The 27,720-nt window shown below is 45.8% G+C and overlaps 1 protein-coding gene across 7 annotated transcripts in view; it reads left to right on the plus strand.

The window, feature by feature from the left end:
* Nucleotides 1-27,720, plus strand: part of pcgf5b (polycomb group ring finger 5b) — a 245,589-nt gene that overhangs the window by 209,253 nt on the left and 8,616 nt on the right. For all 7 annotated transcript variants that reach the window (XM_070876943.1, XM_070876941.1, XM_070876938.1 and 4 more), the window contains exon 8: nucleotides 3,971-4,060. In XM_070876943.1, coding sequence (XP_070733044.1) covers nucleotides 3,971-4,060 — 90 coding nt within the window. The remainder of the gene's footprint in view (nucleotides 1-3,970; nucleotides 4,061-27,720) is intronic.

A 27,720-nucleotide genomic window follows, 5' to 3' on the forward strand; every position in this document is an offset into this window, starting at 1 on the left:
GGATAACCTCACATTTATCCACATTATACTGCATCTGCCACTCGTTTGCCCACTCACCTAACCTGTCCAAGTCACCCTGCAGCCTTTTAGAGTCCTCCTCACAGCTCACACCGCCACCCAGCTTAGTGTCATCTGCAAAGTTGGAGATATTACACTCAATTCCTTCAACTAAATCATTAATGTATATTGTAAATAGCTGGGGTCCCAGCACTGAGCCCTGCGGCACCCCACTAATCACTGCCTGCCATTCTGAAAAGGACCCGTTTATCCCGACTCTCTGCTTCCTGTCTGCCAATCGGTTCTCTAACCACGTCAGTAGATTACCCCCAATATTATGTGCTTTAATTTTGCATACAAAACTCTTGTGTGGGACCTTGTCAAAAGCCTTTTGAAAGTCCAAATACACCACATCCACCGGTTCTCCCTTGTCCACTCTACTAGTTACATCCTCAAAAAATTCTGGAAGATTTGTCAAGCAGGATTTCCCTTTCATAAATCCATGCTGACTTGAACCGATCCCATCACTGCTTTCCAAATGTGTTGCTATTTCATCTTTAATAATTGATTCAAACATTTTCCCCACGACTGATGTCAGTCTAACTGGTCTATAATTACCCGCCTTCTCTCTCCCTCCCTTCTTAAAAAATGGTGTTACATTAGCTACCCTCCAGTCCATAGGAACTGATCCAGAGTCGATAGATTGTTGGAAAATGATCACCAATGCATCCACTATTTCTAGGGCTACTTCCTTAAGTACTCTGGGATGCAGACTATCAGGCCCCGGGGATTTATCGGCCTTCAATCCCATCAATTTCCCTAACATTATTTCCCGCCTAATAAGGAATTCCTTCATTTCCTCCTTCTCACTAGACCCTCGGTCCCTTGGTATTTCCAGAAGGTTATTTTTGTCTTCCTTCGTGAAGACAGAACCAAAGTATTTGTTTAACTGGCCCGCCATTTCTTTGTTCCCCATTATAAATTTACCTGAATCTGACTGCAAGGGACCTACGTTTGTTTTCACTAATCTTTTTCTCTTCACATATCCATAGAAGCTTTTGCAGTCAGTTTTTATGTTCCCAGCAAGCTTCCTCTCAAACTCTATTTTCCCCATCCTAATTAAATCCTTTGTCCTCCTCTGCTGTATTATAAAATTCTCCCAGTCCTCAGGTTTGCTGCTTTTTCTGGCCAATTTATATGCCTCTTCCTTCGATTTAACACTATCCTTAATTTCCCTTGTTAGCCACGGTTGAGCCACCTTCCCCATTTTATTTTTACTCCAGACAGGGATGTACAATTGTTGAAGTTCATCCATGTGATCTTTAAATGTTTGCCATTGCCTATCCACCGTCAACCCTTTAAGTATCACTCGCCAGTCTATTCTAGCCAATTCACGTCTCATACCATCGAAGTTACCTTTCCCCAAGTTCAGGATCCTAGTCTCTGAATTAACTGTGTCACTCTCCATCTTAATAAAGAATTCTATCATATTATGGTCACTCTTCCCCAAGGGGCCTCGCACAACAAGGTTGCTAATTAGTCCTTTCTCATTACACACCACCCAGCCTAGGATGGCCAGCCCTCTAGTTGGCTCCTCGACATATTGTTCTCGACAACCATCCCTAATACACTCCAGTAAATCCTACTCCACCGTATTGCTACCAGTTTGGTTAGTCCAATCAATGTGTAGACTAAAGTCGACTATGATTACTGCTGTACCTTTATTGCACACATCCCTAATTTCTTGTTTGATGCTGTCCCCAACCTCACTACTACTGTGGTGGCCTGTATACAACTCCCACTAGCGTTTTCTGCCCTTTGGTATTCCGCAGCTCCACCCATACAGATTCCACATCATCCAAGCTAATGTCCTTCCTTACTATTGCATTAATTTTTTCTTTAACCAGCAATGCCACCCCACCTCCTTTTCCTTTCTGTCTATCGTTCGTAAATGTTGAATACCCCAGGACGTTGAGTTCCCAGCCTTGGTCACCCTGGAGCCATGTCTCCGTGATGCCAATTACATCATATTCGTTAACTGCTCTCTGCGCAGTTAATTTGTCCACCTTATTGCGAATACTCCTCGCATTGAGGCACAGAGCCTTCAGGATTGTCTTTTTAACACCCTTTGCCTCTTTAGAATTTTTCTGTAATGTGGCCCTTGTTGCTTTTTGCCTTGGGTTTCTCTGCCCTCCACTTTTACTTTTCTTCTTTCTATCTTTGGTTTCTGCCCCATTCTACTTCCCTCTGTTTCCCTGCATAGGTTCCCATCCCCCTGCCATGTTAGTTTAAACCCTCCCCAACAGCACGCGCAAACACTCCCGCTAGGACATTGGTTCCAGTCCTGCCCAGGTGCAGACCGTCCGGTTTGTACTGCTCCCACCTCCCCCAGAACCAGTTCCAATGCCCCAGGAATTTGAAACCCTCCCTTCTGCACCACTCCTCAAGCCATGTATTCATCTGAGATAACTTGCGATTCCTACTCTGACTAGTACGTGGCACTGGTAGCAATCCTGATATTACTACCTGCATTACTATTCTGCATTATTTAATAGTAAACTTCTGACTCATTACCTTGAAATAGGAAATATTTGCCAACAAACTACTTTGGTTATAACATCCCATCTCGAATTTATGGGTGTACAAGTACAACAGTCAAGGAGAAAAGTTTCCCCAGCATTAACTCATCTGTTCAGAAAAGACATGACGCATCTGGAAAAAGTACCAAATTACTCAAAGGATACAGAAAGTGAATGAGTCATTTAGAGCACCCAAAAATAGAGAAACATAAGTTGAGAAAAACATTCAATGTGCAACACCCAAAAAGCACACACAAATAAAAAATGGTATGTTTTATGTTTAAGCTTTTTTTTACAGTCAAGTTTCTGTCTACATTAATGAAACCACAGTATTGGCCACCAATGTAACTCTTAATAAAGTTCTTAACATTTCTGGTAACTTTTTTAAATGATTGTCAAGGTAGGGAATTTTAGTATGGTGAAATTAAACATTAGCCACAAATTTCCCCGGAGCTGGTCCCGTTTCGCTGTTGTAACTTTATCGGAAGTTCGGCAGAAACCCCATTTATCGGACGTTACAGCGGCGGTGTGGGAGCATCTCTGAGGAAACTCCAGGTCGTTATTTTCACCTTTGCCATCCAATATAAAAGTCAAAAACAGTCAGGTAAACAACTGGTTTGATGCAGAATAAAGCTTCTTCCGTTGTGAACCTACCAATGTACCCTTACCTTAACTGCAACCGCAATCTCAACAGGACACCTTCAACTGATGCTAAGGTCATTTGTCAAATCCCACTCAACTTTGGCAGTGATTGTCAACTCATAACTAACCAATGATTCAATCAGGTTGCTTCCCTGATCTGTACGCTCAGTATCACTACAAAGTGTATTTACCCGCTGTTCTATTAGGGGTGACATCGGAATAAACAGTTTTTAGACCGTGTGTTTTTGAATAGAGAAACAATATAATAAGCAGAAACGAAAACTTAAAAAAAACGCGATAGTAACATTGAGTAGATATCTCAGTCTGATTGTGTAAACACCTATGCTATCACTTTTTATTATTACAATTGAAAAGAAAAGAGGAATCATTTGTTGTTGTCGGGATTGAACAAGGGAGAATAATTGGTCCATGCAGCTTTCTCTTAACTTGCATTTGATCATGTTAGGATTGTCTTACGTGTGACTGTATATGCCTGTGTTTGTATATATACTCAAGTAGTATATGGGGGTGAAGTTCTCTGTTTAACAGAAAACGCCTGAATTTCTCTGCAAATAATAACCCACTAATGAAAATTGCATTCTCAGAAATCACAAATTTCATGGTCTTGAATTTTCAATAGTCGAGGAGAAAAACAAACTTTATCCCCTTTTTGTTAGAAGGAGAATCTTACCCCATTGTGTGTGTAATATAAATACCTTCGTGTTGATCAGCCAATTTTTTTTTCTCCAAAGCTTGATGTTCTATGCAATGGGGAAATTATGGGGAAGGATCATACCATGGAATTCATATATATGACTAGATGGAGACTCAGAGCTGAAAATGTAAGTATGTATAAATAGTTTTCTGATAATTAAATTATGAATAAATCCTTATATTTCAAAGTTAATTTTTCATAAATGACTGTAGGGAGAAATAGAGGTTGCATCTCACACCAGCAGTGTATATTAATGACAGAGATTGAATGTGGCCTTAGCTCGTGGCCTTTTATACGGAACCATTGTCCCGAGTTCCTTTTTTGCAGCATTTTAAACTTTTCTGAATAAATAATACTGATATCCAAATATGAACAATTGTACACAGGAAAGTATCAGATCCATGTCCCCTCACCAAGTTTTCTATTGGTAGGTGCATGTTTTTAAAAGAATAGGACACGCATAATTTTGTGATTTTTTTTTTTAACAGTAATATGACATGACTGTCCTGTAACTATAAATACAATATTATTATTACTAGTTAAAGGTATTACAGATATCAATCATGCACAATAAGATTGAAATGATGAAAACCCAAACCTTTCTTTAAGAGCCGTAGCCGCCTCAAATAGTCGGCCATTGCATGGTAAGCAATCACTACCTAGTCGGCACAGAGTCAGCGACATTCCACAAATTGTGGATTTTCCCGCCGGAGAAGGTCTCCGCTCCGCCCATGTTGCTGCCCCGACGACCCCTTACTGATCGGCAGCGACCCCCTTTCTGCCCCATGCTGGAAATTACCCCACAGGAGCAGCGCCGCAGTCAGCAGGTGCCACTGACGGCTGTCCCCTGTAGTAAGCTGCCTGAGGCTGGGCAGTACGTCCGCCCTTAAAGGGGAGGGCGCACTGCCGCGGCCGCCATTTTATTTTACTTGTCGGTCGGCCCGACAGTGGCGGCCACAGGTTTGGTTGGGCCTCCAACAGGCAGCCCAGCAGCCCGTCTTGGGGATGGCCTGGCCGAAACCTTCCCTGGTGGCCCAGCGGGCCCAACTAAACTCACTGCAGAGTTCGCAGCAGCCCTCCCCTTTAACTGGAGGGGAGGGACATTGTGGCGCGTCAGTGTGACGCGTCGCGCTGACATCATCAGCGCTGATGACAGCTCCTGACATCCGCTCCGCATCAACAACACGTCCGCCCCTCAAGCGCCTGACTTCACCGCACAGACACTGGCAGTTGAATAAAAGGGGCAAAAGTGCGCGAAACACCGCTCCATGGATTGGGGTGGTGAATCAACTAAAACAACGGTGAGTGCACCCCCTTTTAGTCAGGGGGGGGGGGCAATTTCGGCCCCCTTGTCTCTAAATTGTATTTGTGGTCTTGATTGAAATCTCTCACAAACTCTGAGGTCTGGAGAAGGAGGGACAATGGGATGGGGAGGCCTACCACTGGTTCTCCACCCCTAAAGACAGCACTAGAAATCTTCCTCAAGTAAGATCCTTGATTGCCAACCACATGGAAATGACAGCAGGGGCCGAGCTGAGCCTGGGAGAACCAGCTGATTACCCTGCTCTCTCACCACAGCATCTCTGACACCAGGTCACACCTGTACAGTGATGGTAATATTTTCTGGGACAGCACTAAGTAGATTGTTGATGGCCATGATGGAAGAAAATGGCCTGGTAGTGTCCATCTCTCTCTCTCTTCTGCCTCGTGGACTCATTCAAATTAATCAAACGACTACGCCGAGCCTTCTTTTACTGAAACTCTTCGAAATGCTTCTGCTCTCTCCCCCGAACTCTGATTCCTCTTCCTTCTGGTGCTGCAGTGCCACTGTGTTTTACTGTCTTGTAGCAGCGGGCACCTTTTTTGTGGTGGTGATCACGCCGGGAGCCCGCCCCGCATCATTAATTAAGCCGACCCAAGAAAATGGATTTGATTCACGGTGGGGGGTCAAGACAGCTGTGGAAGTCACGCCCTGGCGCCCGGAGTGAAATCCAACCCAAAGCCTCTAAGGGTTGGGAAGTTGCTCCTCGCCCCGATTGGAGGCAGTAACCTTCTGGGGCCAGGACTTCCTGTGCCCAGCCCGGAAGTCCCGCCCCCCCCCCCCCCAACGCGGAATGGGGCCGTACGTACCTCATAGGAAGTAGAACGCTGGCTCCGGCGCTCAGCTTCCTTTGAGGGGTACTCCCAGGGCGGAAGCACGGCGCGGAGTCCAGCGGCGCACGGAGCACGCCAGCGCCACGTGCATGTTCCGTGTAGCGCTGGCGCTCTACAATGCCCCTCCCCTTCTATTAAAGGGGAGGGCCACTGCCCAATCAGCAGACCCTTTGGTGGCTGCCACTGGGCCACCAGGGATGCGATTGACCGGGCCAGAAGCCCGGCACCCAAAATGGAATGCCGGGCTGCACGACGCGAGGGTCACAATTGTCGGGCCGATCCAAGAGTCGGCCGACAAATAAAGATGGTGGCCCGGAGTCCTTATGGCCTCCCCTTTCAGGGGCACCCTGGTGGCGGATGTCCGTCGGCTTCGCGACCTGTGACAGGGGTCGGTGTGGGGTGGTGAGGGGGTCGGTGCGCACGACGATGACCTCTGGGGCAATTTCCCGGGAGCTCCCCCGGATGAAAACGCCATTGCGTAAAAGGGGTTATTTTGCCCCCTAAATTTCTTGCTCATGAACAAGTATACATTGGAAATTTACTATGTCGACATGATCTTTGCAGTGTGACAGCTGCAGGAAAAATGCAGGGAGCAGCACCAGCCCTTATACATGGCCTTCTTCGACCTTACAAAGGCCTTTGACACTGTCAACCGCGAGGGTCTATGGAGCGTCCTCCTCCGTTTCGGATGCCCCCAAAAGTACGTCACCATCCTCCGCCTGCTCCACGATGACATGCAGGCCGTGATCCTTACCAACGGATCCATCACAGACCCAATCCATGTCCGGACCGGGGTGAAGCAGGGCTGCGTCATCGCCCCAACCCTCTTCTCAATCTTCCTCACTGCCATGCTCCACCTCACAGTCAACAAGCTCCCCGCTGGAGTGGAACTAAACTACAGAACCAGTGGGAACCTGTTCAACCTTTGCCGTCTCCAGGCCAGGTCCAAGACCATCCCAACCTCTGTCGTCGAGCTACAGTACGCGGATGACGCCTATGTCTGCGCATACACACAGGCTGAACTCCAGGACACAGTCGATGTATTTACTGAGGTGTACGAAAGCATGGGCCTTACGCTAAACATCATTAAGACAAAGGTCCTCCACCAGCCTGTCCTCACCACACAGCACTGCCCCTCAGTCATCAAGATCCACTGCGCGGCCCTGGACAACGTGGACCACTTCCCTTATCTCGGGAGCCTCCTATCAACAAGAGCAGGCATTGACATGAGATCCAACACCGCCTCCAGTGCGCCAGTGCAGCTGTCGACCGCCTGAGGAAAAGAGTGTTTGAAGACCAGGCCCTCAAAAAGGTCACCAAGCTTATGCTCCACAGGGCTGTAGTAATACCCGCCCTCCTGTATGGCTCAGAAACATGGACCATGTACAGTAGACACCTCAAGTCGTTGGAGAAATACCACCAACGATGTCTCCGCAAGATCCTACAAATTTCCTGGGAGGACAGATGCACCAACATTAGCGTCCTCGACTAGGCCAACATCCCCAGTATTGAAGCACTGACCACACTTGATCAGCTCCGCTGGGCAGGCCATATAGTTCACATGCCAGATGCGAGACTCCCAAAGCAAGTGCTCTACTCAGAACTCCTTCACAGCAAACGAGCCAAATGTGGGCAGCGAAAACATTACAACGACACCCTTAGAGCCTTCCTGATAAAGTGCAACATCCCCACTGACACCTGGGAGTCCCTGGCCAAAGACCGCCCTAAGTGGAGGAAGTGCATCCGGGAGGGCGCTGAGCACCTTGAGTCTCGTCTCCGAGAGCATGCAGAAATCAAGCGCAGGCAGCAGAAGGAGCATGCGACAAACCTGTCCCACCCACCCCTTCCCTCAACGACTATCTGTCCCACCTGTGACAGAGACTATGGTCCTCGTATTGGACTGTTCAGCCACCTAAGAACTCATGTTAAGAGTGGAAGCAAGTCTTCCTCGATTCCGAGGGACTGCCTATGATGATGATGACTATGTAGACCAGCACATTTATTGCACCCACGAGTACCTTCAGTGTAAACATTTCTCACAAAGTATTTCAAGCTTGTTGGCCTTTAATGGAAGGGGAGGGGCATTGTAGAGCTTCTTTTGCTGATCTTAGCTGAAGGTACATTTATTTCTTTTAAACCCTGAGCAACTGAAGCATTAAATGTGGACCTGAACCATGGGTTGTTCCCTCTTCAAGGTTCTTCTGAGGTTGCCAGAATAAGTAGTGCTTACATTTATGTAAAAATAGCTTCATATTAATATTAATAAAAAGAAAAACAGAACTGCAAATGCTGGAAATCTGAAACAAAAACAGAAAATGATGAAAATATGCAGCATCTGCGGAGAGAACACGCAGCTTAATATGTTGGATGTAAATCTCCATTACCTGTAGTAAGATTAGTGACATCTGAAATATTTATCTGTCTTATCTTCGCAGATGCTGATGGATCTATTGTGTATTTCAAACTTTCTCTGTTTTCATTTCATTAAAATTTTCCTATTTTGCACTTCATGCTACAGAAGAGGAAATTACCTGTTCTGGTTGTGTCTATGTGTGAGATCAGTGCTGGGAGAAGAGCATTGCTATTACTGCTGGTGTCAGTTTGACAGTAAAGTTAGGAGGCACAGTAAGTTGTTTGGACGGGAGCAGGAAGTTTCAAAATAACATCGACTAAGTGGCCGCAATTTCGCCACCCGCGGCGAGACCGGGGCAGCCAGCAGTGATGGCGTGTGGGAAACCCACTCTCGGCTCTATCCCGCCCTCTCGAAGCAATCGTCCCTAGATGGGGCTTGGTAAGCACACCCTGCGAGGTTCCCAGCCAATTAACAGGGTGCGGATCTGATGACGTCATGCAACATCTGCAGTATTGCGTTGAGTTCTCATCTCCGTAACTCACGGAGGATATATTGGCCTTGGAGTGGGTACAGTGCAGATTCACCAGATTTATACTAGGGCTTAAAGGGTTAATTGCTGAGTGCAAGTTGCATAGAATTGGGTTGCATTCCCATGAGTTTATCAGGCTGTGCTTTTGGTCATTTCAGTCGTTGCAACTTTTTAAGTGCTCCAGCTTGCCTCGATTTCCCTCCCTCGCTGAACTCCCACCCTGCATATTAAATAAGGTCCCCCCAAGCATAATATATTCAAGTGCTGGTAGGAGCACGTGGCCGGCCGAAAGTCCTACCCTGCCATTTTACTGATGATCTTTGACCATATTGTTTATGACTTAGTGAAATTTGCTTTTGCGCCCAATAATTTACACGGCTTCCTCTTAATTAAAAGGGTTTTTAGTGTTTCATAAATAGATTTTTTCAGAGATATAACTTTTAAATTGTGTTATAATTAGTGCTTTTCAAAGTATTGATAGATCCCTATCTCTCATTCCTGTGAAAGTCACAATGGGTAGCCTAATTTAGCACATAGGCTTCCACCCAACAAATAGCAGTGTGATGAGTTAATAGTTACTATATTCAACGCGTGCCCATATTAAAGTTACAGTACAGTAATTTAGTTGAATACTTACATTGAACAAGTATGAGAATCCTTTAAATTGCTATTTACTGATATTTTGGCAGGGCTACACGTCTACATTTCTGTCCTTTGGAAACAATATGAAACTGTAAGATGCTGCACTCAGTTGTAAACCAACCCTCTTCATCTGTCTTGACATGTCTGCAGCCTTTGACACGGTTGACTGCACCATTCTCCTCTAACGCCTCTCCTCTATCATCCAGCTGGGTGGGACAGCACTCGCCTGGTTCCATTCCTATCTATCCAGCCGTAGCCCAGAGAATCACCTGCATTGGCTTCTCTTCCTGCTCCCGCACCGTTACCTCATGTCCCCCCCAAGCATCCACCCTTTGCCCCCTCCTATTTCTCATCTACACTCTACCCCCTGACAACTTCGTCCCAAAAAACACCACATCAGATTCCACAAGCACACTGACGACATCCAGTTGTACCTCAGCACCACCTCTCTCTACCTCTCCACTGTCTCTGATTTGACACACTGCTTGTCCAACTTCCCACACTGCATGAGCAGGAACTTCCAGATATATTGGGAAGACTGTAGGTATTGTCACTAGCTCCGTTCCCAAGCCACCAACTCCATCCCTCTCCCTGGCCATTGTCTGGGGCTGAACCAGACCATTTGCAACCTTGGCGTCCTAATTGACGCAAAGCTGACCTTCCGACCCCATATCCTATCCATCACCAAGACCGCCGACTTCCATCTCCGAAGCATCGCCCATCTCCACCCCTGCCTCAGCCCATCTGCTGTTGAAACCACATTCATGCCTTTATTACCTCTCGACTGGTCTATTCCAATGCTCTGAGTTGAGGCACTATGGAATGTCAATTCAACATTGGTAACTTTGTAACATCCTTGGTGCCAGGATTTTTTTACGCCTGCCTGCCCCTTTAAGTAGCCTGGAGGTGATGAAAACATGGATGAGATTTTTAGCACCTGGAACACACTTTGGCTGTGGTCTGTACATAACCTATGATACTCTGCAGCAATTTATGTTGCTATGATCTGGAATGCACTTCCTGAAAGGGTGGTGAAAGCAGATTCAATAGTAAGTTTCAAAAGGGAATAGCAGATATACGTGAAAATAAATACATTCTCAGGACTATGGGGAAAAAGCATGGGTTTGGGACTGATTGCACATTGGACAAAGAGATGGAACAAGCTCGATTGGCTGAATGGTCTTCTATGCTGTAAGATTCAATGGGCTAGACTTTCCACTGATGATCGGCCCACCTATCGCCCAACTAGGCAGGCTAGCGCCCATTTCCGCTTAAAAGTGGAAAGTTGGGCCGGAACATCACCCATTGATCGCTGGCCCAACTTTCGGCACACAAGAATCTGCTATCACCAAGGTGATCGCCCACCGCAACTTTCGTCACATCGCCGGGCTGATCACTCGCCGAGAAGATCGTTGGAGAAAAGCTGCTCCCGACTAGCACTACTCGGCAGAACTCGGCACTACAGACGTCATTTTGAACGTCGGAGGAACTGAAAGAGGCTGCTTCAACAAGGGGCTTATGAGGAGATTTAATTTGTGAGTGATTTTAAGGGCCTTATTGACGCTTGGCAATCATCTAATCACATTTAAGTGTTGAGGTCAAATTTAAGGGCATTTAGAGCGAATTATAGTGATGGGGTCTGTAATTTCTATACCAGTATTGGTCACTAATCACATGCTACAGACTGAAGATGGGAGAAGGTTTATTGAAGAGCATTATGTGCCTAATCAAAGAGATGGCAGACTGCTGCGGAGGAGGAGACCATACACCCGTCGCACTTACAGGGAAAAGCGAGCATACCTGAACTTGTCCGATAACACGTGCCTTAGGATGCTGTGCTTCCGAAAGGCGGTCATCACTAAGATATGCCAGCTCGTCAAGGGAGATCTGCAGCCTACCAGCACCATCAGGGCCCGTTGAGGTAAAGGTGACTGCGGCACTTTCCTTCTACGCATCGGGCTCCTTTCAGGCCTCAGCTGGCGACAGTTGCGGTATCTCTCAGCAGGCCGCACACGGCTCCATTCGACAGGTGACTGAAGCTCTTTACGCTCACAGGATGGATTTTATAAACTTCCCTATGACCAGGGAGGCACAGACCGGGAGGGTTTGGGGTTTCTCGCGAATAGCAAACTTCCCCAAGGTGCACGGAGTAATAGACTGTGTGCACATCGCCCTGAGAGCACCTTTACAGGATGCGGAGGTGTTTTGTAACCAAAAGGGATTCCACTCCCTGAATGTGCAGCTCGTTGTCAAACACAACCAAATAATCATGGCAGTAAATGCAATTTTCCTGGCAGCATCCTTGAAGCGCACATCTTGCGTGAGAGCACTGTCTCTGACCTATTTAACAGTCAGCCACAAGGTCACGGTTGGATGCTGGGGGATAAAGGATATGGCCTTGCCAGCTGGCTCATGACCCCCCTGCGTAATCCCCAGATGGAAGCTGAGAATGCTACAATGAAAGCCATATAGCTACACGCAATATCGTCGAAAAGACAATTGGAGTGCTGAAGCAGAGCTTCAGATGCCTGGACCACTCAGGAGGCAACCTACAATATCACCCTGAGCAGGTCGCTGAGTTCATTGTGGTGTGCTGCATGTTGCATAAACTAGCTAAGAGGAGAGGACAACAATTGCCAGATGGGACTGCCGGCCCACCTCAGGGGAGAGGGGAGGCGGAAGACTAGGAGGAGGAGGAGGAGGAGGATGACGAGGACCTCGGGGAGGATAATCAGCCTGGCGATGAACCCATGCCCCCACGCCCCCCCCACCCCCCGCAAGCTGGAGAAGCCCGATGGGAGTTATGCAGCTGCAAAACTCTTGCGTCAGCAGCTCATAAATGAACGCTTTGCGTGACATTACATTGGTAACAGTTAGTTACAATTATGGAAAGACAACAGTTGCAGCAGCGTTACATTTCATCCTTGCCCGGCCTGGCCATTGTTTTCCAACAATTGTATTCATGTTTTACCTTACCTTACGTTATTAGAAGACACTGCACAACAATTGTAAAATTCAATAAAATATTTCAATAATTTAACAATTTATTTAAAAATAACCCCCCCCCCCCCCACCCCAACAGCCACCCAACAATAAATTTAAAATACAAAAACACCCTCCCACCACCCCCAACATTCAACAAATTTTTATTAACAACAACAATAACACCCTCCCCCCTCCCTACCTGCAGCCACGCTTCCCTCCAGATCCTATAACCTACCGTGTCCTAGCCCCCCCATTGTAATCGAGTAACGGGACCAGGACGACTTGCAGCAGGGGACCTCAAGGCCTGCTACTGTGGGGGCTGGGGTGCCGATGGCAGCATCCTCTCAGAGGTGGAGGAGGAGAAGAAGTTCTTCCTCCTGACACGCATCTGTGCTGGCAGTTGGTGGGACAGCACCTTGGAGTGCAGTGCCGTCTCCCGACACTATCGCGTGCCGCAAGGCATGGACGGCGGCGGTCTGTTGGCCCATTGCCACAATTATGCGCTCCATACCCTCCGATATGCGAGCGCACATTGTGGCAATGTTCCCGGTCAACCCGCCAAACGCCCGGAGGAGCCCTCGACTGAGGTCGACGCTCTCCCTGCACAGCGCAACCAATGTCCTTGTTCGGACCTGCCCGTCGCAGCGCGTACCGACCTCGCTGACTCAACCTCTGTGGGGTCAGCGTGGACACTGTTGGACGCCTTGGCTCGCCTGCTGCAGGCCGCTTGGGCCCGCTACTTCTTCTGTCAAAGACGACGAAGTGGCCGCAGGTACAACAGTCACCGGGATGCAAGGGGCATCCTTCTCGGTGTGAGTTTCTAATTCCATCTCCTCCTCCTCTGGTTCGGTGGTCTCCTCTTCACCACCCGTGGTTATTATCACCTGTAAAAGGACAGGCGCGGCCTTTCTTTGTACCTGTTGAGTTGGGTGACCTGCAAAACACAATTGAGCTTATTAGAACAGAAGGATAGACATAATCCATGCGCTGCGTTGACATACGTAGAAGGAGCAGCACTACTACAATAAGTGTGACTGAGAGATGTTACATATTAATACATCATATGGTAGTACATCTATGTGAAGTTCACTGCCCCAGAGAGCTGTGGAGGCTGGATCAGTGACTCTATTTGAGGTGGAGATAGACAGACTTCTGAATGATAAGAGAGTGAAGGTTTATGGGGAGTGAGCAGGGAAGTGGAGCTGAGCCCGATATCAGATCAGCCATGATCTTATTAAATGGCGGAGCAGGCTCGAGGGGCCAGATGGCCTGCTCCTGCTCCTGCTTCTTATGTTCTTACGTTGTTAACCTGAGAGTAGTACAGAAGCTGCATGCATAACATGACATCATTCGTATATTATAATGAAATGCCATTATATTACTTTGAATTAACACTGCTTTACACATTACTCACGTGATGCAAGGGTGGTGGCCAAGCGACTGTGGGTTCCCACTAGTGCTGCTGCACGTTCCTTGCAGTCTGTTAGAATGGTCAGTTGGGCAGGGCCTCCTCTTGTGCATCTGCGCTCAGCCCGATTCTTACATATCTTCCTCTGCAAACGTGACAAGAGCATGGCATAAGCTAATTGACTAGATACTATCATGGAAAGACAACAGGTTCCAACGTTATATGCAAATATGGTTTGTATCCACAATTGATGCATGGTTATAATTTCTATGTTCAGATAAAATATTTCATAAGATCGTGTTTAGGATCTAATGCTTGACACAAAATATCTCGACTACAATCTCCATGAGGGCCCCCCGGGGTGTTGGGGGTGGGGGGGGGGCGGGGGGTGCGGAATCAGGACCACTGGTGGGCTCGGCAGTGACAGGAGCTAATGTCCAAAAGTGTCCCAGAGCAGATATTGAGCCAGGGCAGCTCTCCCCCAGTCCAGGCTGGCTCACTGTGTAAGTGACAGCAGCCGGAGAGACTGACACAGTCTGGGTAAAGGTAACTGGGCCCCTCATTGCTCAGTCGTGCCCCATCCACCAATGTAACCCAAAAGGAGACGGTGCCCAAATTAGACTTAAAAAGGGCGCAGGTTCCGAACCCTGTCCAGATCTTAGCAGGGAATATATGCAAGAATAACCAACTTAAATAAAATGTGGGAGATTTATATATTATGTGCATCATTACAATTTAAAATCTATTTAATACTTACCCTTGCAGAAACAACCAGGCTGTTCCAGCGCTTGCGGCACTAGTCCGACCCCCTTGCCTCATGGGACGCCGATGAGACCACGTCGGCGATCTCACCCCAAATATTCCAGTAGGCCCGGGGTGGAGGATTCCCACGCCCACCCAGGGTTAATTGGGCCCACCGCAAGTGCACCTCCTGGACGAGGGCCTCGTTGGCCTCGTTGGAGAAAGGTTTTGCCCTCCTTCTCCCCTCCACATCCTGGCCACTCTCCGCCGACTCTTCCAGGTTGGACATTCTCGCTCTCTCTCTGTCACTCTCTCTGTATCTCTCTCCAATCTCTCTCTGTCTCTCTCTCTCTCTCCCTGCCTTTGCCTTCTGCACATGCCCAGATGACCCCTGACCTCCCGAATCGCGGAAATCTTCTTTGCAATAAAAAACACATGCGCAGAAAGGTCGTTGCTAGGGACGCCTTGCCTTCCACATCGCTGAGGTCCATTTCACATCGTTCCCCCAAAAAAAGCCAAAAGTAGCGATCAGAAAAATGGGCGATCTTCTAGCGATCCTGAAAGCTAAAACATCGCTAAGGCTGGAACGTCGCCCATTTTTTGGAGCGATAGCCAGCTAAGTGCAAAGTCTGATTCTATGAAGTTACACACCATCCTGATTTGGACATATTGTCATTCCTTCATAATCACTCGGTTAATATTTTATAATTCCCTACTTTAGATCATTGTAGGAGAATGATCAGCACAGGGATTGTCGTGGTTGAAGGAGAATGCCCAGCAATACCTTCTCGGGACACCTATGGATGGGCAGTATATGTCAGTGTTGCCTACGTTCTGAGAATATTTTTTTTTAAAGGTCGGGACAGAGACAGGTAATGTTACAAAGACAAGCGTTCATGCTGATGGATAAGATGTGAGACTTGGAGCTCACCTCAGAATGAAACACGACACTGAGGATGCTCATCATTGAATTCATACATAATGAAATAAATCACCTTAAGTTACATATAGAAATGCATACAGAGACAAAAGGAAGAATATCTTCCTGGCCAAAATGAAAACACTTCACAAGTGGATGGGAGAGTTCAAACAATTGGGCAGAAATCAGGAGCAAAAAGTGACCAAAGGCAATATAGATTTTGATATGGTAAGGAGATATGTGGTAAAGGGGAGGGGATTAGGATTAGAATCATGGAAAGCTGAGCATTAATGGCTAAAGTTCTCTGCAACCTTGGTGGAGTTGACAGATGGTTTTGCAGAGCAGTCCCGACTCAATATTGAGTGGAGGATGCACATCTTTCTTCAGCATTAAGAATAAAGTGATAATGCAAATCATTCTTCAGCATGTTGTGACTTCCAACTTTGGCTCATAAAACAAATGCAATCTCAGGTTTCTGGATGATGAGTATAAGCTGCTAATGGTTTGTGATATCATCTGGATCCCTACTCGATTGAATTACTACCATGTAATTCACTGAGAGGCATATAGTGATATGTGTGAGATATGTCGCATCTGAATTTTAGTGGGGGTAAAATGACATTGCATCAGGAGATTACACCAACTAGCTAGGCTGCAGAAGGCGGTAATATTATACATCTGATGTGCAATGAAAATGCCACTTAGCAAGACTTTGCTTGTAGTGTACTATCTTGAGTTCATACAAGGTAGCGTAGTGGTTATAGTACTGGACTAAGAACCGAGAGGTTGTGAGTTCAAGTCCCACCATAGCAAGTTGTGAAACTAAATTAAGTAAGTTGGTGGACTAGCACCCATGAAATGACCATGAAAGCTACATGTCAGAGGACATCTGTTTTAGCCACCTGTGCTTCACAAGACAGCTTGTCACAGAATTGTATCAGTTACTGCACGGTGACCCGCAGACAGCATAGGCCCGAAATTCACCGTCCCCAAAGGGACGGCAGCTGTGGAGTTTGGGCAGTCGATCAAAAACAATTGGGTACTTTTCCCTCCCTGGGCCATATTCAGCTCGGGGAGGATTTGAGCGGTGTTCACTTCTGCCGGAAATGGCGCGGTGAAGCCGCTGTAAAGGTAAGTTTCCAGCGGAGAGGGATGCATCGTGCGGGGCCGCTGAAAAGCCACCATGACAGCGAAATTTACCGAGGAAAAGGTAGGACTTTTCCCGGCAGTGCCCTCGCGAGGTTTTCGATGCGGTGCTCGAACGCGACATTGCTGAGGCACTTTGGAAGGTAAATAGTTTTATTACTTGTTAGTGTTTTTATTTCATTTTCCAGCATCCACAGTATTTTTTTCACAATAGTTTTATTCATTATTGGTGTCTTAATTTCATTTTCCGTGGTCTGCAGCACTTAGCTTCTCATAATAGTTTTATAAATTGTTTTAGCTCCATTAAACCTGCTGAGTGCTGCTCAGAGGTTTGCACATACCCCTGTACAACTTTCAGGTCTGACTCTTTAGTGGAGGCCTGTGGGCTGCAGAGACCTGCTGGGCAGGGTTCACCCTGAGGATGGGAGGAGTTTGTGAGGGCAACACCTGGTACACCTGGTCAGAAGCAGGGCAGCACGCAGGAGATGGTGTCGCCATCAGCACCGTGCTGCATGATTCATTCATTCTACGCCAGACCAATGTGCCCGCCGTCTTCACTGGCTCGAATCAGGATTGCGATTGGCTGTTTGGGGACAAGGGATATCCCCTGTCCACTTGGCTGCTCACTCCACTGTGGAACCCCAGGACAGCGCCAGAGCATGCATACAATGACGCTCATTGTACCACCGGGTGCATCATCGAGCAGTACGTAGGCATCCCGAAGCAGAGGTTCCGGTGCCTGGACTGCTCTGGTGGCACCTTGCAGTACTCTCGTCAACGGGTCTCCATAATCGTCGTGGTCTGCTGCATACTGCACAACCTGGCCATCATGAGGGGACAGCCACTGGAGATCGAGCCAGCAGTGTCACCTGAAGAGGAGGAGGCGCAGGAGGAGGAGAGGAGAATCCCCGTCGCCCCAGAGCTAGGAGGCGTCGACCCATCGTCACCTTGGAAGGGCTGGGAGCAGACTGGCCAGCACCCTCCATGCATTGTGTACTGCCTGTCTGCCAGGTCTCCCCACGTCAGGAAACAATGTTTTTCTTCTGTCCTCCACACCATCCATCAGTGTCTCCAGCTCCATATCAGTAAACCTGTTGGCTCTCCTTGCACCTCCTACACCAGCCATTCTTCCAAACTCCTTTCCCCCCTCCCCCCCTACTCCCCCCACTCAGGGCCTTGCTGCAAACCCTGCCCTTTAAAAAGGCCAGGGAGCAGCTGGCTCATTAGAAATCCTTATCCATGCCGAATTTCTCAGTGGTCAAATTAAGACAGCCATACCGCTGAAAAATCCACTTTGGAAGAGTTCATTAGCGCTGGAACCCATTTGTTCACTTTTGGATTTGAATATGGCGTGGCCCAGCCACGAAAAAATTTTGGTACTAATGGCCACAAAAAGGTGGGGGAGCACCAGCTTTCCAGCGGTACTGAATTTCGAGCCCCATATCTTTTACCATAGAAGTGAAGGTTAACACAGCATGAAGCTATCAAGCTACTAGATCCTTTCAAATTAACTTCTGGACACATGTGTCACATCAGGCAGTTGGCCTGACGTATCAAACAGGTGGCAAAAACTGTGACTAGGAATTTCTTCAGAGTTGCTTCCACTCCGTGTGCATTTCTGGCGCGGTTACGGCAGCAGCTCAAGGAAATTCCCAGCCAATGTGTACGAGGTGAAACAGTTTTCTCGTTTCCCAATGAAAAAGCAGTATCAACTAGACAGGGTAGCAGGGTTTCCTTCAAGAAGTTGAGAGCTCATCCAAAATCACACGTGTGCGTGAGGCACCTTAGTGCGCCCCTAGAAACAAGTGAAGGTCTGTGTCACAGTTAGAGCTTTGCACACTTTACCCTAAAATGTGGCTTATTCTATAATAACACTGAAATTCACACAGCCAGTATTGATCAATTCACCCACATTTAATTGCATCTTGACAGTATTGGAGAAAATAAGGAACCAAATGATATCCAATTTGTATGTGCATATGTGTAAATGAAACTTAGTAACAGATAAAGTTTACCTACTGTTAAACTAAATGTATTTAAAATGATATTTTATAGTCTAATCAAGTTGGGTATTCATATCTAAGTACTAGTAGGCCTTCTGTGGCATTTCTTACAGTAAAAATTAAAACAAAATTGAGTCTAAAAATTGATTTATTAACGATAATTTGGCTTACTTTTCCCTAATCTATTTCTTACCTTCTTTGTTTCACACTTTCCTTTTTTCTTTGGAACACATGAACACTAAATCCTGCACAGCATCCACAATATGCAACAAATTTTGTATTGGAACAATTCCAAGTATTCGAGAAATCCTCCTGCATCAGAAATTAGATCAGGATTTTACTGTCCATGTTTAGGGTTTCATCTATATTACCTAAATTAGTTCACTTGGAACTTTGTAACCCTGTCCGAAAGGTATTGATTATTGGCCAAGCCAGCTGTCAGTAAGAGGGCCCCATTGAAACACCAGTAAATTTCAACTTAACGCTTGTTTGCCTTAGGCATCATAGACTGTGGACCGAAACCTGTTTTCTTGCCTAGATTTTTAATTCCGTAGTCTCCGCGAGGGATGTACCAAGAACCATGCTAACTATGTTAAACATATGTATCTGAAGCAAAAATCAAATATTCCCAAGTCCGAAAATTGAGTGTTACCGAGAAATGGCCAAAAACAAAGAAAAACATAAAACTGGTTGCTTTGGACTTTCTTTTCCCTCCCAACGGTGATATAGAAACATAGAAACATAGGAAATAGGTGCAGGAGTAGGTCATTCGGCTCTTCGAGCCTGCACCACCATTCAATAAGATCATGGCTGACCATTCCCTCAGTACCCCTTTCCTGCTTTCTCTCCATACCCCTTGATCCCTTTAGCCGTAAGGGCCATATCTAACTCCCTCTTGAATATATCCAATGAACTGGCATCAACAACTCTCTGCGGTAGGGAATTCCAGAGGTTAACAACTCTCTGAGTAAAGAAGTTTCTCCTCATCTCAGTCCTAAATGGCCTACCCCTTATCCTAAGACTGTGTCCCCTGGTTCTGGACTTCCCCAACATCGGGAACATTCTTCCTGCATCTAACCTGTCCAGTCCCGTCAGAATTTTGTATGTTTCTATGAGATCCCCTCGCATCCTTCTAAACTCCAATGTATAAAGGCTCAGTCGATCCAGTCTCTCCTCATATGTCAGTCCAGCCATCCCGGGAATCAGTCTGATGAATATCAGTGCTACTGCTAAATTTTAAGCATGGATAGTGTAAAAATTGGTAAAAATAAGTATCACTGAGGGCACCTGAGGTCTGGACGGATCATATGGTGTAGTTATACATAAATCTAAGTTTTGTTTTCAGATCCGTTGCTAAGAAAGAAATTACCACAGCAACCATTTATTTCATACATACTTATTGACATTTCAGACAGACACCCACACTCATTTGTCAACCATATAATTATAATAATTATTATAATAATAATAAAAGTAATAGTATTGATTTTTTTTTAAAGATTGAAGTACTGAAAAAACAAAATAGATCTGGAAAAAAGTTAAAAAGGGATGCATATCTATGAATCACCATCAGAATCAAGGGTATCTGCTTCCTCAGCCCTAGAAGTCCATTACCACAACAATCTTATCCAGTCCGAGCTTGTCTGCAATATCAACATTTTTTTGCAAGCTCGTGTACACTGTACTAAGCTCAGTAGGGTTGGCATCGATGACTGGAAGGGAGCCAATGTTGACTTGGGTGGGATTGAAGTTTTCTGTAGCAGGGTATTTAAACCAGTCCATCCTGACAAGACATCATCGATCATCTTTGGCACCTTGCTGAGGAAGTACTTACTATCCGAGCTGTATGCATCTTCTTGGATATGCATGTGACTTTCAAGCTCCAATCGTACTCTCTCACCGAACCAATGTGGGCCTCCTTTAACCTCCACTATACAAGTCGATATTTGTGGCAGGTAGTTGTTATTGTTTTGTTGAAGTTAACTCATCCTTTAAGTGAAGGGGAGGGACGTTGCTCAGCATCAGCATTGCGCTGACATGCTCAATGCGGCGCTGATGACACCGCCTGTCTTCCGCTCCGCTCGCAACTCGCTTCCACCCAAACACCGCCCCGATGATTTTTGGAAAAAAAGAGGGCACTTTCCCTCTATTCCCCGTCTGATCAGTTCGGCCGTTAATTCACCAGATAATTTAAATGATCCACCACAAATGGGATGGAGGGCACTTTTGGCCCCTAGTTCTTCTGGGTCATCTACCATGGCCGGTGATTAGTCAGGTGCAGTTCTGACCTGTTTTACTCCACTCTTTCCATTCTGACCTTGGAGTTTTCTGTCTTCAATCTTTGTCCACCATTGATGGAAATGGTTCTTTTCCTGGGCTGAGTGAAGCTTCAAGTTATGTTGAACCTAAGCTATTTTTTGAACAAGCGGCCCCAGGAGTTCCCTGTTGTTAATAATAATGAACAAGCTGAGTCTCTTTTCTCTTGAAAAGAGGAGGCTGAGGGGGTGACCTAATAGAGGACTTTAAAATTATGAAAGGTTTTGATAGAGTAGACAGTGTTACCCAGAGAGTGGTGAGAATGTGGAACTTGCTGCCACAGGGAGTAGTTGAGGTGAACAGTATAGATGCATTTAAGGGAAGTCTAGATAAACTTATGAGGGAGAAGGAAATAGAGGGTGATGCTGATCGAGTTACATGAGGAAAGGCGGGAGGAGGCTCGAGCGGAGCATAAACGCCAGCATGGCCTGTTACTGTGCTGTATATCCTATGTAATTCTATGGATCTAACCACGAAAACTATGTAAGCTGAAATCTGCACAAATTCATGGCCACTCCTGGCTTGCCTTTATCACCATTGGCTGAGCACCTTTTCACTCAAATACAGAGCAGTTGAAATGATTATAATTATGAAACACTGTGACTATATTGTCCAATAAAATTGCTAGAAAGTGACACCACAGATATATGATTATTATTCGATAATGAGATTGCTCAAAAGAGACACCCCGAGAGAAGCATTTTGATTTATTTTTGGAGGACATTGAGAAATAGTTATATATATTTGGGGATAGAAATACCTAATTTCAGGCCATTCATCAGATTATGAAATTATTCTGAGCACAAAAATCCTTTGTTTAATGTTTTATTATAATGTTTATAACTGTTGGCCAGTCAAAAGAGCAACTACACATGTGTCTAAGAATGCTCGACCCTGTCTAGCCATCAGATCCTGGAAGGATTGGCAGCCTTTTTAAAATCTTGTTCTTCTGTCAACAGTCAGTTTTTAGAGGCATGTGAAGATAATGGTATCCTGTATAACTGTTGAATGTCTGAAAAATATTTGAGATGTGGGGTTCTGAAATAGATTTGTATTGGCAAGCCTGGGGCATTTACTGTTTATTTTTTGATAGATTTGTTGTAACACAGCTACTAATTGGGACAACAGAAGTTAATATGAATGATACAGTCCACAAGGAGGCCATGCAGCCCACTGCACATATGCTGGTTGCAGCATCTTTAATGTTTATTTCTTCCATATGTCACTTGATTTTCTATTAAGTTCCATAACGAAATTACCTCCAGAACTCCAGGAATATCGAATTACTGTCACGCCATTGTTTTTTTATTTCAAACTTACTAATGTGACTTGCCAGTAACACTGCCTATCCCCTTTTCCTGGTGAATAAATGGGGAGACCAAAATTAAAACCATAAATTCTTGAACAAAACAGGAAATGTTTCCACATTTGAAAAGAAAAAAAACAAGTTCAGCCTCTTGGGGATCTGCTGTGTATGCCCTGCATGTTCTACTTTTTGTGAATTGAGTTGGCCTGAAATTTTCTGGCAAGTCCTCGAACTGAACGCAATGTGGTGTTTCAGTGTGGGTCAGTGTTCTTACTTTGCTGCAGAATATGTCAGTGGAATCCAAAAGCAATTGATCAGAAATTGCAGGGGCCGCTCTAAAACCAAGGAGTGCTGTTCCGTCACATGAAGGTTAACTGTTCAAGTGAAATGGAGATCCCATAAGGTAGCAGGAAATAGTTAAAGGCCTGAGTAGGAATCATTCTGTAGAATTGATTATTATCTCAGTTTCATCGGGCTTGAAAATGGTTTACCGCCCTACTTTTGCCGGTGCTCACCACGGTAACTGCCACCTTCAGAGGGGTGTATTGGCCCTTTTAATATGCAGGTTGCGTCCGATGACGTCCATGGAGCCAATTTAGGACAGAACTGGGTGAAGCAGGCGCCGTGCATACTCTGCCTACTTTCAGCTGCCAGTGCAACCTAAGTGGAGTCCAACAGTAAGTTTTACTTATTTTTATGGGCCATGGGGAGTAGGGATGCTGACATGGGCCGCTGCTGCACCAGGTACCCTCCCCACTGCAAATGGACCCCTGCCTCTGCCACCTATCTTTTTTCGGGTCAGTCTCCACATATTCTCCAGCCAAATTCAGAACTTTATGCTTTACACTGTTTTACATATGGATACTGGGGTGTGGATATACTTAGGTGATATCTTGAGACACAGTAAACACAGAGACCTGCACAACATGGCTCCCAGGTAGAAGTGTGTGAACTCTTCTGAACAAAATTGCAGCCCGTTATCAGACACACTTTCTTCTGGGAGGCCTTATGAAGAAAACAATCTTCACAAATTGTCTAGTGTTTTATTTATTATTTTCCACATCAGAAACACCTCTACCCACTTCGAATGACAATCTATCACTATGAACAATTGCTGTCCTTCTAGCTCAACAAAATCTACATGTAACCTTTGCCCCACCCTGGGAGGCCATTTCCATGGCTATAATGGTACTGAGGGTGGATTCTTGCTCACCGATTGACATGTTGCATACTGAGTGACGATGTACTCTATCTCTTTATCTAAACTTGGCCACCATAAGCAACTGCATGCAAAACTCTTGGTCAAGCACATTCCCAGGTGCTGGTCATGAAGATCTCCTAATAATTTAGTCCTGAACCTATTTGGGATAACTACTCTTGCTCCCCACATGATACAGTCTTTATCCACTGACAATTCACTCCTACGAACGAAGTATGGAAGACTATCTTCCTCTGATACGTGGTTTGGCCATCCATTTGCTATGTAATCATACACCTTTAACATAACTGGGTCACGTTTGGTTGCTCTATCAATCTCTTCAGCTGCGACTGGCAGCTCATCAATGTATGAGAAATAGAACACTTCTTCCCTATTTCATGTAACTTCTGATGGGGATGGCAACCTGGACTTAGCATCCACATTACTGTGATCAGCTGATCGTCTGTACTCAATGTCATACGTATATGCTGACAAAATCAAAGCCCATCTCTGCATTTGGGTTGTAGCTAAGGTTGGAACTGGGGACTTTGGATGGAGGATTGCTGTCAGGAACTTATGGTCAGTGTTGGAGGTTTTCTCTCTGCTCCAAAGCAGATGGAGATGAGTGTGTACTGATTTCAAGCGATCTTTATTCAAGCATGTGCAGGGAGAGGCTCTCTCAGCTGTAGCTGAGACAAGAGTCTAATTTTTACATTTGAGCAGTTGGCTTATATACAATCTTACATCTTGTTTCCTTCACAGCTTCGGGACTTGGCCAATTAATTGTCCAAGTCACGTACACTTAAACACATCTCCACAAAACACATCCTGTTTATCTCATTTGCCCTGTTTCCACATCTGCTATTGTTCTACTCTTCAGCTCTTATCCAATTTACGTACACTTAACCACATCTTCGCAAATCACATCTTGTTTCTCTCATTTATTCTCCTTCCATTCCATGTATTGACCGCACGTCCTTGATTGGTGGCCCATTGTTCAATGTATGGCCTCCTCGCCTTCTTTCACTCCCCCAATCTTCGTGTAATATGCTTTTTACAACTGTCAGCAACTGTCTTTGTTCTGCCAGACTTCTCCTTTATTACATCAGCCAGATAGTCAAGTTATGCCGCTAATCTAATGTTTAACCCTTCAGTCAGTAACAATGGTAAACTTATGACCAGACAAGTATTTGTGAAACTTCTTGACCCCAAAAATCAATGCCAAAGCTTCCCTTTCGATCGGCACATAATTCCACTCACTGGCACTAAGATTACATGAAGCAAAAGCAATTGGTCTCTCCTCCCCGCTATCAAGTACATGAGAGATCACTGCCCCATCTCCGTATGGAGAGGCGTCACACCATAGCTTGATCTCCTTAGATACGTCACAGTGAACTAACATGATACTTTCTACTAACTGGCATTTACATTCTTTGAATGCTGTGTCGTATTCTTTTGACCACTTCCAAAAGACCTGTTTTTTTAACAGCTCCTTCAGTGGATGTAACAGTGCAGCCAAATTTTGGAGGAACAACAACAATGTAGTGAAACGTCCCAAAGTGCTTCACAGGAGTATTATGAAATAAAAAGTTTGACACCAAGCCACATAAGGAGAAATCAGTGCAGGTGACCAAAAGCTTGGTCAAAGAGGTATATTTTGAGGAGCATCTTGAAGGAGGAAAGAGAGGGAGAGAGTTGGAGAAATTTAGGCAAGGAATTCCAGAGTTTAGGTCCTAGGCAACAGAAGGCACGGCCACCAATGGATGAGCGATTATAATCAGGGATGCTCAAGAGGGCAGAATTAAAGGAGCGCCGACATCTCAGGGGTTTGTGGGGCTGGAGAAGATTAGAGATAGAGAGGGACAAGGCCATGAAGGGATTTGAAAACAAGGATGAGAATTTAGAAATTTTGAAAACAAGGATGAGAATTTTGAAATGGAGCCAATGCGGGTCAGCGAGCACAGGGGTGATGGGTGAGTGGGACATAGTGTGAGCTAGGACATGGGTAGCCGAGTTTTGGATCACCTCTAGTTTACGTAGGGTAGAATATTGGGGACCAGCCAGGAGTGCGTTGGTATAGTCAAGTCTAGAGGTAACAAAGGCATGGATGAAGGCCTCAGCAGCGGATGAGCTGAGCCAAGGGTGGAGACAGGCGATGTTACGGAGGTGGAAATAGGCGGTCTTAGTTATGCTGCAGCTATGTGCTCGAAAGCTCATTTCAGGGTCAAATATGACACCAAGGTTGCGAACAGTCTGGTTCAGCCTCAGACAGAAGTTGGGGAGAGGGATGGAGTCAGTGGCTAGGGAACGGAGTTTGTGGCAGGTGCCGAAAACAATGGCTTCAGTCTTCCCAATATTCAATTGGAGAAAATTTCTGCTCATCCAGAACTGGATGTTGGACCAGCAGTCTGACAATTTAGAGACCGCGGAGGGGTGGAGAGAAGTGGTGGTGAGGTAGAGCTGGGTGTCATCAGCGTACATGTGGAAACTGACGCTGTGTTTTCAGATGATGTCGCCAAGGGGCAACATGCAGATGAGAAATAGGAGGGGCCAAGGATAGATCCTTGGGGGACACCAGAGGTAATGATGTGGGAGCGGGAAGAGAAGCCGTTGCAGGTGATACTTCTGTAATGATCAAATTTCAGAGACATTCTTGGGAGATAGGTGCATTTCTGATTGCATCCAGCTTTCCCTTGATTGGATGTAAACCATCTTTGTTTACTCTGTGCCCTAAGTACTCCACTGAATTTTGAAACATCTCACATTTGTGAGCAGTCACTCATACTCCGTGCTTCTCTGGCCATTTGAACACTTAATTCAAAACCTTATCATGGATCTGCCTGTTTGGTGCTGAAATGAGTATGTCCGAAATAACACACTACGCCTTCAATCCCTTGTATAATTTGGTTCATCACCCCCTCGGGGGCGGAAGATACTCCAAATAGTAGCCTATTGGCCTAGGTGAGTATTTATAGTTAAGCATGACTTGGACTCTTCATCTAACTCCAGTTATAGGTAGGATCTAACTTTGTAAAGATCTGGCCACCTGCCAGCGTTGTGAACAAATCTTCCATATTTGGCAAGGTATTGGGTAGATTACACTCTAGTACCTGGTTTACGATTACCTTATAATCACCACACAACCTTACCTTACCATCTGACTTGGGTACAACAACAATCGGTGCAGCCCAATTACTCAGATCGATCTCAGAGATAATGTTCTCAGTTTCTAGTCTTTTGAGTTCTTGCTCAACTTGCTCCTTGAGTGCGTATGGTACGGGACGTGGCTTGCAGTAAACTGGTCTTGCATCCTTCTGCACTCTTGACACTCACCTTGAAGCCTTGGATCGGACTTCGGATACTGCTTGATGACATCATCTTTCGATGCAAATTTTGCTTCCACACTAAAAATCTCATTCTAATCCAGCTTCAGTGATCCCAACCAATTCCTACCGATCAAACCAAGCTTGTCTCCTGCCACTACTATGAGAGGCAAGCTCTGATACTGATGCTTGTATTTCACTGGTATGGTGACACTTCCTACTACAGGGATTTGCTCTCCTGAGTAGCCTTGCAGCTTTATCTTCGATTTCACGCAACCTCTCGTGATATAGTGATTTCGGTACTACACTCACGGATACACCAGTGTCGATTTCCATGGGTGTCATGGTTCCTGCGATGTCTACTTGGATGCCGATACTTCGCAAATTGCTATTGGATACCTTCGTGCTCTGATGACGTGAATCTCCAGAAACCCCTCGTTCTGCTGTTTCTTTTCAACGCTATGTAGTGTCTGCCAATTTCTACTTCTGACATTGCCAGTCGGTTTACTCTTCTGTCGGCACGCCTTTGCAAGATGCCCACTTTTCTTGCAGTAGAAACACTCTGCCGTCACATATGGACAGCTTTGAGCGATGTGTTGTCCCAGGCACCAATAACACGACTTCAATGCACTGTTGCCTTGGCCAGTTGCTGAGGCCTTGGGCCCAACTGCCTTTTACTTTTAGCCTGCAGCCAATTCACCCCGGTTGTCTGACGACTAAAAAAGGTGTGAAATTCTTGAGAACATCGGTCGTCCATATCCATT

Source organism: Pristiophorus japonicus, chromosome 3 (assembly GCF_044704955.1).
Source record: "Pristiophorus japonicus isolate sPriJap1 chromosome 3, sPriJap1.hap1, whole genome shotgun sequence".
NCBI classification, from domain to species: Eukaryota; Metazoa; Chordata; class Chondrichthyes; family Pristiophoridae; genus Pristiophorus; species Pristiophorus japonicus.